At 41.1% G+C, this 14,508-nt stretch overlaps 1 protein-coding gene across 1 annotated transcript in view; it reads left to right on the top strand.

The window, feature by feature from the left end:
• Positions 1-14,508, top strand: part of LOC132888330 (WD repeat-containing protein 49-like) — a 141,019-nt gene that overhangs the window by 10,096 nt on the left and 116,415 nt on the right. Inside the window, exons 2-5 of the mRNA XM_060924390.1 lie at positions 474-562; positions 1,749-2,189; positions 3,791-3,967; positions 5,670-5,841. Of these exons, the coding sequence (XP_060780373.1) occupies positions 474-562; positions 1,749-2,189; positions 3,791-3,967; positions 5,670-5,841 (879 nt within the window). The remainder of the gene's footprint in view (positions 1-473; positions 563-1,748; positions 2,190-3,790; positions 3,968-5,669; positions 5,842-14,508) is intronic.

The raw sequence follows: 14,508 nt of genomic DNA, 5'->3' as shown, positions 1-14,508 counted from the left end.
TAAGAATATACTACTGGCTTGTGCAACTGCTGTTAAAAAGACAGTTCTCAAACTGCATATTAAGCCTATTCCTTCTCTGAATTCATTCTTTTTATGTTTCTTTGTGGATATTCTTTTGGTGGAAAGGGACACAGCCAGGCTACCTCACTCAAAAGCTACCACAGTGCAATTCATGTCTAAGGTTATTGATTGTATTATGTGTGCCTCTTAGGTTTTTTTCTATTCCATTTAGTGTTTTTTGTTATGTTAAAAATATGAATACAATATATTCACACAAAAAAAACCTAATATCAATAATTTATAGGGATTTTAACATTAGCCAAGGCATCACAGCAGTAATTCATTATCTCTCACTTCAATGTTGTATCTCTGTCTAATCTGATGCTGGGCAGCAGAAATTGGTGTCTTTGTGAACTTTGCCATTTTCCGCCAAAGGAGTCACACGTTTGTGTCCTCTAAATCTTGATTGACAGCTGAAACAATGGCAACAGTGAGGGAGGTGGAGATGCTTGAGAGTCGGCTGAGCATTGAGGACTTCATCAAGATGCAGAGTGTGTTTCAGGTAAGATCAGTGAGCTTTAGAGGGGAAGATGAGACAGTGTTTTAGAGTGTGTGTGTGTGTGTGTTTTATAGGATGTGTGTGTTTGAGTGAGTGAGGAAGCTTGGATTATGAGGTTAGGGAACTCATAATCTTTCAATTTATTTTCTTCCTTCATCTTATTATGTTTAGGAAAGCAGATATGGAATTTCATTTATGACTAAATTAAATACATAAAAGACAACTCTCAAATAAGTAATTACTTGCAAAAAATCAACAGTGTGCAATATTAATTCAATAAATAGTGAAATTGGCATAATTAAATAGAAGGCTTCTTCTTATTATAAAAAACTTTAATAATTTGTGTCATAATTATGTTATAATAATGTGTTTAATAATTTATATAAAAATAAAGAGTAGAAGGTGTTGTACATTGTCTCTAGAAAACTGTAAAACTCTAACTCCCAAAGAGGCTGTTTTGAAATCAATAAATCAATATGTAAATTAAAAAAAAATACATTATGATTTGGGGAAAAAAAGATTGCAACCAGGATACTTTTAATTAATTATGCATTTTTATCTGTTTATAGTAAATGGTTACACTTTTTTGGGTGATTATTTATTTCATTTAAAAAAAACCCTTAATTTTAAGCACAAATGGCATTTCATAAAAGCCAGTACCCTGTGATATAATCAGCATCAACATTATGCCATATAGTAGGAATTATGCTTTAGCATATACATAAGTACCTTACATTCAAATCTTATTTGATTATACATGCTGTCACATGAAGGCACTTTTTAAGATGTGAAATAGACAGAATATGGTGTTTCTCCATTGTTCTGTTGAAAATAGTGAAGAATAAGAGTCATCATTGAAACAAATTCCATTTTTAACCACCACTTTCTGAACTTCTGCTCTTGGCAAAACACTAATAACAATAATAGTAATTAGCATTAAAACAATATTTAAATTAAGGCAGCATGATGGAACAGAGGGAAGTATAACTGCCTCACAGCTTCAGTGTCTGGGGTACCATTCTGAGATCAGATTATTGCTTTACATGTATTCCCTGAGTACAACAACAACTTTCTGAAACAGAAACAGTTGTTTGACATTCAGTCTTCATATCCTACTGGAGTTATTCTTATGTTTCATTACTCCAGTTGCAGTATCAGAACCATTTTGTCCATTTTATTTGAATTCCAGTCATGCAATGGCTCTGGTGATTCAGTGCGCATGCAACGTGAGGAGTTTATAGACCAGTTCTACTCCATGATTGGCCGCGGCTCACGGGAGGAATATGAGCATTTATTTGACAGTGTGGATGTGTCCAGGGAGGGCTGGGTGGACTGGCATCGCCTAGCATCTTACCTTCTTCTGGGACTTTCAGAGAAACAGGAGCAAACTACAATGTCAGCAGTACCACACTGGTGCCCGCCTCGCCTTCTACCTGCCCCTCACAGAGGGCAAATCCAGAGCCTGGTAGACCTGGGCACTGGCTGCTACCTAAGTGTGAGTAAAGAGGGCATGATGGCTGTCTGGGCTGAGAATCTAATGCTGCTCAAGAGCCACAAGCTCCACAATGATTCAGTCAAACCCAAAGACCTCTGGGTTACGGGTATGGTGGTGCTGCCCAACGTCCATAAGGTAAATATATAGTGAGAGATATATTCTGCTTATTAACTATATACTGTATCTTAAAGTAAAAGATGGTACTTATTAAAGTTTAAGGAAATATCTCACCTATTAACTTTTTACTTTTATTACTATGTCTCACTCCAGCATTAATCATCTGATCACTTGTCAGCCTCCAGTAAAATATAAATACTGTAATAAAATACCAAGTCATGCTCTCAAAAAACAGGCCTCCTGTTTCCTCATTCCGTTTGTTAACTACCAGGGCATCACAGTGATGCCAAAACCTGGGAGTGAGAAATATATGTTGCTATATAAACCTTACTGAAATCATAAAAACCCTTGAGACATATTGTACATTTATAAATACACTTGTCTATTTGACCACACAGAGGTGCATGCATTTCTCCATTACCACACTCCTTCTCCTCAACTCCTCTCATCATTCACAACTAATGCTTAATAACAGCGTTGATGCCACAATTGTTTTTAAATAAAAACATAAAATTTCCACTTGCATCTGTATGCTTCATGACAAGAAATGCATTTTCTATTTATGAGCCAATCTCTGCACATGGTGCATAAGGTCTTCTTCTGGCTGCTCGCATTAGGGGTCTCCACAACAGATCTATTCTACATATTTGAGTTGATGTAGGTTTTATACCAGATGCAATTCTGACGCAACCCTCCCCAATCAATCTGGGTTTGGGACTGGCACTAAGTATGCGCTGGCTTGTGTAGCCCCAGTGGCTGGGTATGGTGCACAAGGTAAACAAGCAATAATAGACCAGTCCTGCTTAATGTACATATTAACAGTCCAATTTCATAAAATGACTTTTTTTTTTTTTGCTTTAGTAGTGAGAAGCTTGTTCTGATGCATTTGCTATTGTGAAAGTTTTAAGAGATGCAGTACTTTTTGCTTCTTCAATGCCCACTGTGCACAAGATAAATAGGAAATGAAGAATCCTGTTCTGATTAGCAGCCACTCTGCTTATTAACTCTACACATGGTGGCTCAGTGGTTTATTCTCCAGGTGATCAAAAGGTTGAGGGTTCAATCCCCAGTACCACCAAGCTGCCATTGCTGGGCCTTTGGAGCAGTGCCCTTAACCCTATCTGCTCCAGGGGTGCTGTTCTGCTGTATTTGCTCTCTGGTTGACGCTGTGTTCTGACCCTAACAAGCTGGGAAAATAATTTCATTGTATATTATTGTGTATGTAACAAAGTAAAAGCCGATACATCACATATTTTTCTTAAAGTTTCTCGAAAACTGTGCTTTGTTTTCTGCTGCAAATGGACTTTGATAGCCTATATTTTGCCAATTAATATTAGAAGTGCTTCTTCTTTTTTCTATGATTAAATCAAAATGTAATTATTTTAAAATCTAGATTGAGACAATTTTAGTATACTTTCCATTAAATTTGAATATAAAATTAAGTGGATGTGGTTTGTTATATAACATTTGTACAGTTCTTAGTTCAATGTGTTATGTCAATAAAATCTTCCTGTTGCCTCTCTTTCCTTTCTGCATATCAGTAAGAGGTTTTGTGTGTGTGTGTGTGTATGCAATATGTAATTTTGTCTATCTGTCCCATCTTCTCATCCCTCCATTAGCTTGCTGTTTCCTTCACCAGTAAGGAGATATGCTTTTATGATCTGCTCTCTAAGCAAGAGTTCAGCTGTCAGTATAAAATTCATAGCCTGCATCACACTCCCATCTGCCTCCATTATTGGTATCATTCTGAGAGACCTGAACATGCTGTGCTCAGCTTTGGAGATGTAGCAGGACAGGTGAGATTTGAAATTTTTTCTGACAGGAAGCTTTATGTGCTTGGCTTTATTGCTGTTTATTGTCCTTTCATCTCTTTCTACTCTGCTTGTGTGCACAAACCTGTTGTGAGGGAAGACCTGAGCATGGAAAAGCCTGCATGGGGCCCTGTTTTCATCAGTGTTATTCATTCTGAAAGGACGAGAGCATAGATTGGATTTTATAATGACATAGTTGTAAGTTATAAAGATATTAAATAACTTTTTTTTCAAATTAGCTGACAGGTGTCTATCATTTTCTTCAACCAATATCCTTCTAACAAGAATCAGGCCAAAATATGCAATCTCAGTCTGGAATCAACCTTCATCAGACTCGTGTTGTAATGTAAACCTGGAAGCAATCACAATAGGTTACCCTAGACAAACATGTATTTATTTTTAACTATTGTCTTTGGTCTTGTACCACTAAATTCCAACCATATTTAATCAGTTATTTAAAAGTAATTACCAAATTTATTCAGATTTTACTGTGTCCTAAATCCTCACACATAAATGAAATTAATCTGAATATCTTGTTCACACACCGTTCGTTTAAGCTCCATATATTCAATTCAAATAGGAACATGATACAGGTGTCTACAGACAGGTGCAGTGATGATCAGGTAAGTACACAAGATAGGTGACAACTGGGGAAGACACATAAAGGGAAGTATTTGGGGAAAGGGGGTCAGAGGTGAAAAGTAAGTACAGTGTGAAGACAAATGAGTACAATTGGAAGACATATGTGACTGTCAGTACAGGGAAGAGCATGTGTGGACAGGTTTCTACAGTTGAGGAGAATGTAAGGACAGATAAAGAAGGTAGGATATGTACCTGTCAAGAGCAGTGTATGACAGTAGACGTAAGATCATGTGTGGACAAAACAGGATAAGGAATCCCAGTACAGAACAGATGAGGACAGATGACGGCAGGTACACTTCGTATTCATGCCGTCCTTCCATATATTTACATGTCCATACTTGTAATCACCATACTTGTGTGTCCTTTTTTTGTACTCACTTGTATGCATCAGTCTTCTTCTATGCCTATTTTCATCTGTAGCATACCTGTTTTCACCTGTTAGCAGGAGAGGCATTATGTTGCATGGATGAACATCCCCAATAGTGGAGGTATTTGGGGATGAACTAGAGGCAATGAATAATGTGGCATGCCAGAGTCTTGATGCCCTATGTATATTTATGTGATATGTCTCTCTTTCTCTCACTCTACCTCAGCAGTGAGATGATTGTGTTTATGTGATCAGAACAAAGGGAAAGGAACAAGTGAGCTAGAAAGCTGCAACATGATAAAAAGTTTTATATTAGACTAAACCAAGGTCAAAAGCACAAATAACAAAGCTCATGTGTGCTCTGGTTCTATTATGTTCTCTGAGTGGCATATGGCCAAGATTGTAGCGTTAACTTGACCCTTTAACACCTAATTATTAGGTATTTTAGGTGATTAAAGTTGCTTTTGGGACAAGTACAGAATATAGAAGTGGTATTATGCCAGATTTTACTGTGTGTGCCTTGTCTTCATTCACATACGCATACCTGTCCTTGCCTGTATTCACTTTTCAAAAGATCTTTTCAAAAGTTTCAAGCCTATATGGTACAAACATTCACGTGTTGTCTGCTTTTGGTCCTCACATGTTAGTTTTAGAGTGTGTTTTTTGTGTGTGTTTGAGGTGAGTGCGATATGTTTTAGGTCAGTCATGATCTCTATGTTTGAGAAGCCAAGTGCAGGTGTGGAACAAAATGCTGCCATCAGTATCCGATGGAATGATTTACAACAGAACCACCATCGCTGCTGTTACACCATCACATACAGCGCACATGCAACACACTGGGTCAAGAGCGGTAAGAACCACATTGTCTGTCTGTCTGTCTGTCTGTCTGTCTGTCTGTCCTGCCTGTCTATGACAATGCAAAACTCCTCCTAGCCTTTTGCTTGCTAGTGCTAATGCAAGGTTGTAAAAAACATAGTTACGGTACAAGACACAATCAGAGAAAAACATTGTTCAGAATGACTGTGTCCCTGTTGTTTTAATTTATTTCCTTTATGAAGACCTGGCCATCATCAACATTGGGTAGAAAAAGGTTCTTAAATTATATTTTATGCATAAACTGTAGAAGTTTTGCATGCACAATACAATTGAGATTCATAAAATGTGCCTCCAGATATCATACAAACAAATTTCTGCAATGAAGCTTAACAGTTTGTGCCTGATGAATGCATTTGTGAGCACTTTTGCAATTAGTCTTCAAAGTTTCATAACTCAGGAAATGTTTATTTCTCGGAAATAAGACACACTGCTGGAAAAACAGAAGGGGTTACCCTTTAAGGTGGTTTTGTTGTATCAGTATCTGTGAGTGACCTAGTTTTGAAAATTCATGTATGATCAATGTTGTGTTCAAAATGCATTTCTTACACTTGATATTCCTCCAGTTTTATTCACAATAGAGAAAAGTTTTGTTTTTCACAGCAACGGTCTGGATCTTACTTCCATATTTTGTCTATCTGCAAGTGTAGTGATGCCATCAGTGCCATAACCAAAATAAAGGGGCTAATTGATTTACTAAAAAAATACACATCACATTATTTTCACTGTCCCTATTGCCATTTTTTTCGAGCTAAAGTGTGAATCTACCACGTCAATGAAAATGCAAACAATGGAGTGTGTGCTAACTCTAATAGCTTTATAATGCATAAAGACACAGGAGACTTCAGTTGGTCAGCTGCAGGAATGACGCACAAGACTCAAGAAGACAGGAATGGATCAAATGGATATTTCTTCTGGTGAAGAGAGTTCAATATTGAAATTAACACATGATGTAAAGTAAATAATGCTCAAATTTATAAATGCTTAGCAATTTAGCAATTAATTTTTTAAATTAAAATTAGCAATGTTAATTGTTTTCAAATATTCTAAACAGATTATTAAATTCCCATTCAAAATTATACAAAAATGTGAAAATCCTTATTATATTACCTTTATGCAAAAAACTATCAAATATACCTTGTTGGCTGTCAATAACAGTGCTGAAAATTGGAATTCAGAGGAGCCTCCAAACATGGCTGCTCCAGACTACAACTCCCAAGCACCACAGTGGCCCTCATCTCCGGAATACTAACAAGTACACCTGTCTCCTATTTACCAGCATTCATTTCCCTATATAAGCTCAGCAGTCACAAACACCCATCATGAAGTATTATGTGTCTCCATACCTGATCATACCAAGCCTTCTGACTTCCTGCCTAACTACTCGTGTTTCGAGTCTGTTTATGCTTATTTCCCGACTCCGTTTCCTTGCCTGTTCTTTGACATCCCATTTGTTGATCAACCAACCTGTGCCCACCCCTGACTACATCTTCAGCTTACTGATTTTGATTTGTTGACAGTTTGTGATGCACCTGCTATCTCCTGTGCTTGCATCCATAAGTGCCTGCACCCTGACAGGATACTTTGCCAGCGATGGATACAGCAGAAGAAGCAAAGCAAACTGCATTCAGTGCTCAGGGGCGACTGTTAGGAGAGTATCAGCAAATGATAAGCAATCTTAACACCAGAATGTTGCAACTCACCGCTATTGTTTTGCACGCCATCCTGACATGCTCCTTGTCCTCCGGTGGTGCAGCCCAAATGGTTCCGCATCCAAAAAAGTACTCGGGGGAAGTTTCTGACTGCAAGAGATTTCTTCTACAATGCTCCCTATATTTCGCCACTCTCACGGGAGACACAGAGGAACAGAAGATCGCCCAATTCCTCAATTTTTTCACAAGCAAGGTTTTACAGTGGGGTAGTGCTGTTTGGGAGCGTGGGGGTGAACACACCACTTCATACAATAGATTTATTGAACTGTTCAAGCAAGTTTTTGATCACCAACCTGAAGGTGCTGAGGTTGGTGAGAGCTTGCTTACTATCAGACAGGGAGATCGGAGAGTGGCCAAATATGCATTGGAATTTTGCACACTAGCTGCTGGTAGTGGCTGGAATGAGCCCGCTCTTAAGGCTCCCTTTCATCAAGGTCTATGCCCTAAAGTGCTCACTGAACTAGCATGCCTTGATGATCATCTCACTTTAGAAATGCTTACTGATTTTGATTTGTTGACAGTTTGTGATGCACCTGCTATCTCCTGTGCTTGCATCCATAAGTGCCTGCACCCTGACAGGATACTTTGCCAGCGATGGATACAGCAGAAGAAGCAAAGCAAACTGCATTCAGTGCTCAGGGGCGACTGTTAGGAGAGTATCAGCAAAAATGTGAAAATCCTTATTATATTACCTTTATGCAAAAAACTATCAAATATACCTTGTTGGCTGTCAATAACAGTGCTGAAAATTGGAATTCAGAGGAGCCTCCAAACATGGCTGCTCCAGACTACAACTCCCAAGCACCACAGTGGCCCTCATCTCCGGAATACTAACAAGTACACCTGTCTCCTATTTACCAGCATTCATTTCCCTATATAAGCTCAGCAGTCACAAACACCCATCATGAAGTATTATGTGTCTCCATACCTGATCATACCAAGCCTTCTGACTTCCTGCCTAACTACTCGTGTTTCGAGTCTGTTTATGCTTATTTCCCGACTCCGTTTCCTTGCCTGTTCTTTGACATCCCATTTGTTGATCAACCAACCTGTGCCCACCCCTGACTACATCTTCAGCTTACTGATTTTGATTTGTTGACAGTTTGTGATGCACCTGCTATCTCCTGTGCTTGCATCCATAAGTGCCTGCACCCTGACAGGATACTTTGCCAGCGATGGATACAGCAGAAGAAGCAAAGCAAACTGCATTCAGTGCTCAGGGGCGACTGTTAGGAGAGTATCAGCAAATGATAAGCAATCTTAACACCAGAATGTTGCAACTCACCGCTATTGTTTTGCACGCCATCCTGACATGCTCCTTGTCCTCCGGTGGTGCAGCCCAAATGGTTCCGCATCCAAAAAAGTACTCGGGGGAAGTTTCTGACTGCAAGAGATTTCTTCTACAATGCTCCCTATATTTCGCCACTCTCACGGGAGACACAGAGGAACAGAAGATCGCCCAATTCCTCAATTTTTTCACAAGCAAGGTTTTACAGTGGGGTAGTGCTGTTTGGGAGCGTGGGGGTGAACACACCACTTCATACAATAGATTTATTGAACTGTTCAAGCAAGTTTTTGATCACCAACCTGAAGGTGCTGAGGTTGGTGAGAGCTTGCTTACTATCAGACAGGGAGATCGGAGAGTGGCCAAATATGCATTGGAATTTTGCACACTAGCTGCTGGTAGTGGCTGGAATGAGCCCGCTCTTAAGGCTCCCTTTCATCAAGGTCTATGCCCTAAAGTGCTCACTGAACTAGCATGCCTTGATGATCATCTCACTTTAGACTCCCTCATTGAGCTGGTTATTTGCCTAGACCACCTTCTGAGAAACTGACCCATGTGACAGTCTCCTCCAGCCCCTTCTACTACTCCGGCATCCCTGACTCCCATGGAGGTCTCTCATGCTCGCTTACAATGTTCAGAGAGGGATAGGAAGCATTGTGAGGGATTATGTTTCTACTGTGGTGAGTCCAGCCATCTGATAGCCAAGTGCCCAGTTTGCCCACCAAACCCTAAGAAGGAGAGTCATATCCATCAAGAAACCAGTCAACCCAGCCCAGTGAGTCATAAAATGGTTTACATATCACATTCTCTAAAGATGCCTGTACTGGTAAAGCTGCCAGACTTGACCCATGTTCTCTCTGCCTTCATAGACTTGGGGCAGAGGGGAATCTCATCAGTAGTATGATTGTCCAGAAATACAACTTACCCATGGAAGAACTCCAATGACCAGTAAACCTTAAGGCCATTAATGGGGGTCCCATCGGTGATGGGCTCATGACCCCTCAAAATCTAGGTGGGAGCACTTCATGTTGAACACATTTCCTTGTTGGTCACTCACACAGCCCATCATGATCTCATCTTGGGATTCCCGTGGCTCTAGCTTCACGACCCTCTCATCTCATGGTAACATAGAGAAATTCTTCAATGGTCCCTGTCTTACTTCCAGAACTGCCTGAAACTCCCACAAATCTTGATATTGTCCACCTTGGTGGAGAGTCCACTGCCTGACTCCTTAGATAATGTTCCTTCATGTTACCTGGACTTCAGGGAAGTTTTGGTAAGGGTACGGCTAGTGGCTTGCCTCCTCACCGAACCTATGACTGTGCTATTGACCTCCTCCCAGGTACTACTCCTCACAACTGCATATACCCCTTGTCCATCATTGAACAAGCTGCCATGGAAGAGTATGTACAGAAGGCTTTGCAACAGGGGTACATTAGGCCATCAACATCTCCAGCTTCAGCCAGCTTCTTTTTTGTGGAGAAGAAAGGAGGAGGTCTTCGTCCCTGAATAGACTATTGAGTCTTGAACCAAATCAGTCAAATATCCCTATCCGGTTCCTCTGGTGCCATTGGCTTTGGAACAGCTCAGATCAGCTAAGATCTTCTCAAAGCTGTATATTCAAAGCACCTACAGCCTAGTCAGGATTTGAGAAGGCAATGAGTGGAAGACTGCATTTAGTACTACATCTGGGTACTTTGAATATTTGGTCATGTCTTATGGGCTTTCTTGCATGCCAAGTGTCTTCCACTGTCTCATAAATGATGTACTCCGAGACCTGCTGGGGAGGTTTGTAATAGCTTAGATAGATGACATCCTGATCTACTCCCCCAACAAAAATTTGCATCACAAACATGTAAGGTCAGTACTCGCCCAACTATTGAAGAACCACTTTGTATGTAAAAGCAGAGAAATGCAAGTTTCACATCCACCAGATATCCTTGCTTGGGTACATCAGCGCAGAAGGTGTAAGCATGGACCAGAGCAAGGTCTCGGTAGTCACATCTTGGCCAACTCCCACTACCATAAAAGAACCACAATGCTTCCTGGGATTTGCAAATTTTTATCGCCACTTCATCCTTGGGTTCAGCACGATCGCTGCCCCTTTCATAACCCTGCTCAAGAAGGCACCATGATGCCATCAGTGGAACCCAGCAACCGAAGAAGCTTTCAACCAGCTCAAGACTGCCTTCACAACCGCCCCCATCCTTAAGCATCCAGATCCTACTAAACCTTTTGTCGTAGAGGTTGATGCCTCAGAGACCAGAGTGGGAGGGGTCCTTTCTCAGCACTTAGGGGATGAACCAAAATTACACCCCATTGCTTTCTACTCCAAGAAACTCACCCCAGCCGAGCAGAACTATGACATCGGCAATCAAAAACTCCTAGCTATTAAACTGGCAATAGACGAATGGAGACATTGGTTAGAGGGGGCCACATATCCATTCACTATCATCAAAGACCATAAAAATCTAGAATACTTGAAGACAGCTAAATACCTGAACCCATGTCTAGCTAGATGGGTTTTGTTCTTCATCCAATTCTGATTCACGAACTCCTACCGCCCTGGCTCTAGAAACACTAAAGCAAATGCCCTCTCCAGAATCCTTACCACTTCAAACCACACTCCAGAGCCCACACCCATCTTATCACCTGAATGCTTTGTGCAAGCCATGTCCTGGGACATAGATAAGGAAATAATGCAATCTCAACCTCCCAGTCCACCTGAGAACTGTCCCCCTGGACTCATGCATGTGCCGCACCAATTCCAAGGTAAACTCATCACTTGGGCCCACTCCTCTCCAGCTATAAGACATCCCAGTAGTCACCGAACCTATCAACTTCTCAAAAATAAGTATTGGTGGGAGAACATGACCTCTGAAATTAACCATTTTGTCTCATCCTGCACCACGTGTGCCCAAGTGAAGATACCATGAGTGCACCTGCCAGAAAGCTCTGTCTACTCCCGGTGCCTCAACGACCCTGGTCACACAAAGCCATAGACTATCACTGACCTACCCCAATCCCAAGGCAATAATTATCCTAGTGGTCATAGATCGATTCTCCAAAGCCCTCAAACTCCTCCCTCTACCTGGTCTACCCATAGCATTCAAAACCGCAGAACTCATAATCATGTCTTCGGATATTATGGTAGCTCTGAAGATATCGTCAGTGACCGGGGTCCCCAGTTCATCTCTAGGTTATGGGCTAAATTCATGGACAGGCTGGGGTATCGGTGAGCTTAACTTCGGGATACCACCCACAATCCAATGGCCAGGTGGAACACGCCAACCAGGAGGTAGGCTGTTTCCTCAGGATTTTCTGTATGAGGAACCAGAAAGACTGAGCATGATTCCTTCCCTGGGCAGAATACACACAGAACTCTTTGAAACATTCTGCAACTCAATTAACTCCATTTCAATGTTTCCTTGGCTATCAACCAACACTCTTCCCCTAGGATGATTCCTCAACTCAAATCCTGGCAGTGGACTCTTGGTTTAAGAGGACTGAGCAAGCATGAGAGGAAGTTCACCAAAGACTAGAACTAGTCAACAAAAAGTATAAGCAGTATGCAGACAAGCATAGAGGGGAGACCATGGAATATGCTCTAGGTGACAGAGTGTGGGTGTCCACTAAGGACTTATGAGAGCCAAATACCTGTCAGAAGCTCCAAGCTCAATACTTTGATCCTCATAAGGTGATTTTGCAAAATCAATGAGGTTTCATATGAGTTGGAACTCCCACCTCACTGCAGAATGGCTCCCATATTCCATGTGTCATGCTTGCCATCCAAGGCTCTCTAGCCACAAACACACCCAGCCAGGAACCTCCCTCCCTGCAATTAGAAGGGGACCCTGTATACCAGGTTCATAAAATCCTCAATTCTCAGTGCAAACAAGGGCAGCTGGAGTACCTGGTTGACTGGGAGGGGTACAGCCTGGAGGAGTGCAGCTAGTTTAGCTCCAGAGACATCTTGGATCCACTCCTCACACAGGAATACCACAAAGAGCATCCAGACAAGCCAGCGCCAAGAAAGAGAGGTCGTTCAAGAAAGGAGTTTACTTCTGGGGGTGGTGGTGGTGTCTGTCAGTAACAGCACTGAAGACCAGAGTTCGGAGCAGTCTCCAAACATGGCCGGTCCGGACTACAACTTCCAAGCACCACAGCGCTCCTCATCTCCAGAATACTAACAAGTGCACCTGTCTACTATTTGCCAGCATCCACTTCCCTATATAAGCTCAGCAGTCACAAACACCCATTGTGAAGTATCATTCTGTGTCTTCGTACCTGATCATACCAAGCCTTCTGACTTCCTGCCTGACTACTCGTGTTTTGACTCTGTTTACGTTTATTTCCTGACTCTGTTTCCTTCCCTGCTCTTTGACATCCCAGTTGCTGATTGACCGACCCGTGCTCATCCCTGACTATGTCTTCAGCTTACTGATTTGGATTTGTTGACAGTTTGCGATGCACCCTTTCTCCCCTGTGCTTGCATCCATAAGTGCCTGCACCCTGACACTGGCTAGGTAATCAAATCATCATTCTTTCAAAACAGTAAACAACTGAATATCCCTTCATCAAAGTTCTTGTTTTCCCAGATCACAGAAAATCTATTCTTACCATTTCTAAAAGGATATCACCACCAAAATCACTTTTTGATCTGCATGCAAAAATCCATTCATTTAACACTAATTACATTCAGAGCTCTGTAGCACAGTGGTGCCTTACAGCTCCAGGGACCCTGGTTTGATCCTGAGCTCAGGTTATTATCTGTGTGGAGTTTAACATGTTCTCGCTGTGCTCGTATGTGTTTTCCTCTGGGTTCTCTGGTTTCCTCAAACTTTTGGCCATGCTAGATTGCCCTTAGGTGTGAGCTGGTGTGTGTAAATATACATGCATAGTTCCTGCTATGGACTGGTTTCTCATTCATGGAGAATTCTCTCACCTTGTGCTGTATTACCAGGATAGATTTGGGACCAACCATGAACCTGGTCAGGTAAGGACAAAATGGCTACTGAGACTGAATGAATGAAAGAATATATTCAGAAATAATCCAGTGTATTAGCAGGCCAGCTGAGTGGAAATATATGTACACATCTACGCAAATATTTGCTTTAATAAAGTCCACACTTTGTATTGAAAAGACCGATTACACAATCTACACACAGATTCATGTGTATCCACCTTTGATAAATGAGAGTCCAGGATTCTTGTCTCTACAGTGAACCTTCTGTACCAACCTGCACAGGAACTAATTTATTCATAAATAGTTCACAGGAATATTTGTGAATATACCACAATAAATGTGGTATTCATGAAAATTCAGTTTGGAAATACGTTGTACATTTGTATCCCATGAGAGTTACTGAATTTGTGCAAATTTATGTATAGGAGACTATCTAATGTGAACACTGACTGACAGGCTTCAGTTTTTATTTTATTTACATATCAAACTGTTGAGTTTAGAGTACGTAAAAAAATTTCTTTGTCAGATAGACCTGACAGCTATGGAAATGACATCAGCTGTGCTGGCGTGCTAATCCCACCTATTTCTACTGGCACATTCTGAACATGTGTGGACTGTATTTGAATGTTTGTATGGCAGCAAGTTCCTTTGTTTACTTGAGCTGAGTTAATTCCTGAATCC

Source organism: Neoarius graeffei, chromosome 6 (assembly GCF_027579695.1).
Source record: "Neoarius graeffei isolate fNeoGra1 chromosome 6, fNeoGra1.pri, whole genome shotgun sequence".
Taxonomy (NCBI): domain Eukaryota; kingdom Metazoa; phylum Chordata; class Actinopteri; order Siluriformes; family Ariidae; genus Neoarius; species Neoarius graeffei.
Note: the sequence above shows the minus strand (reverse complement) of the source record. Positions and strands in the feature narration are given on the sequence as shown.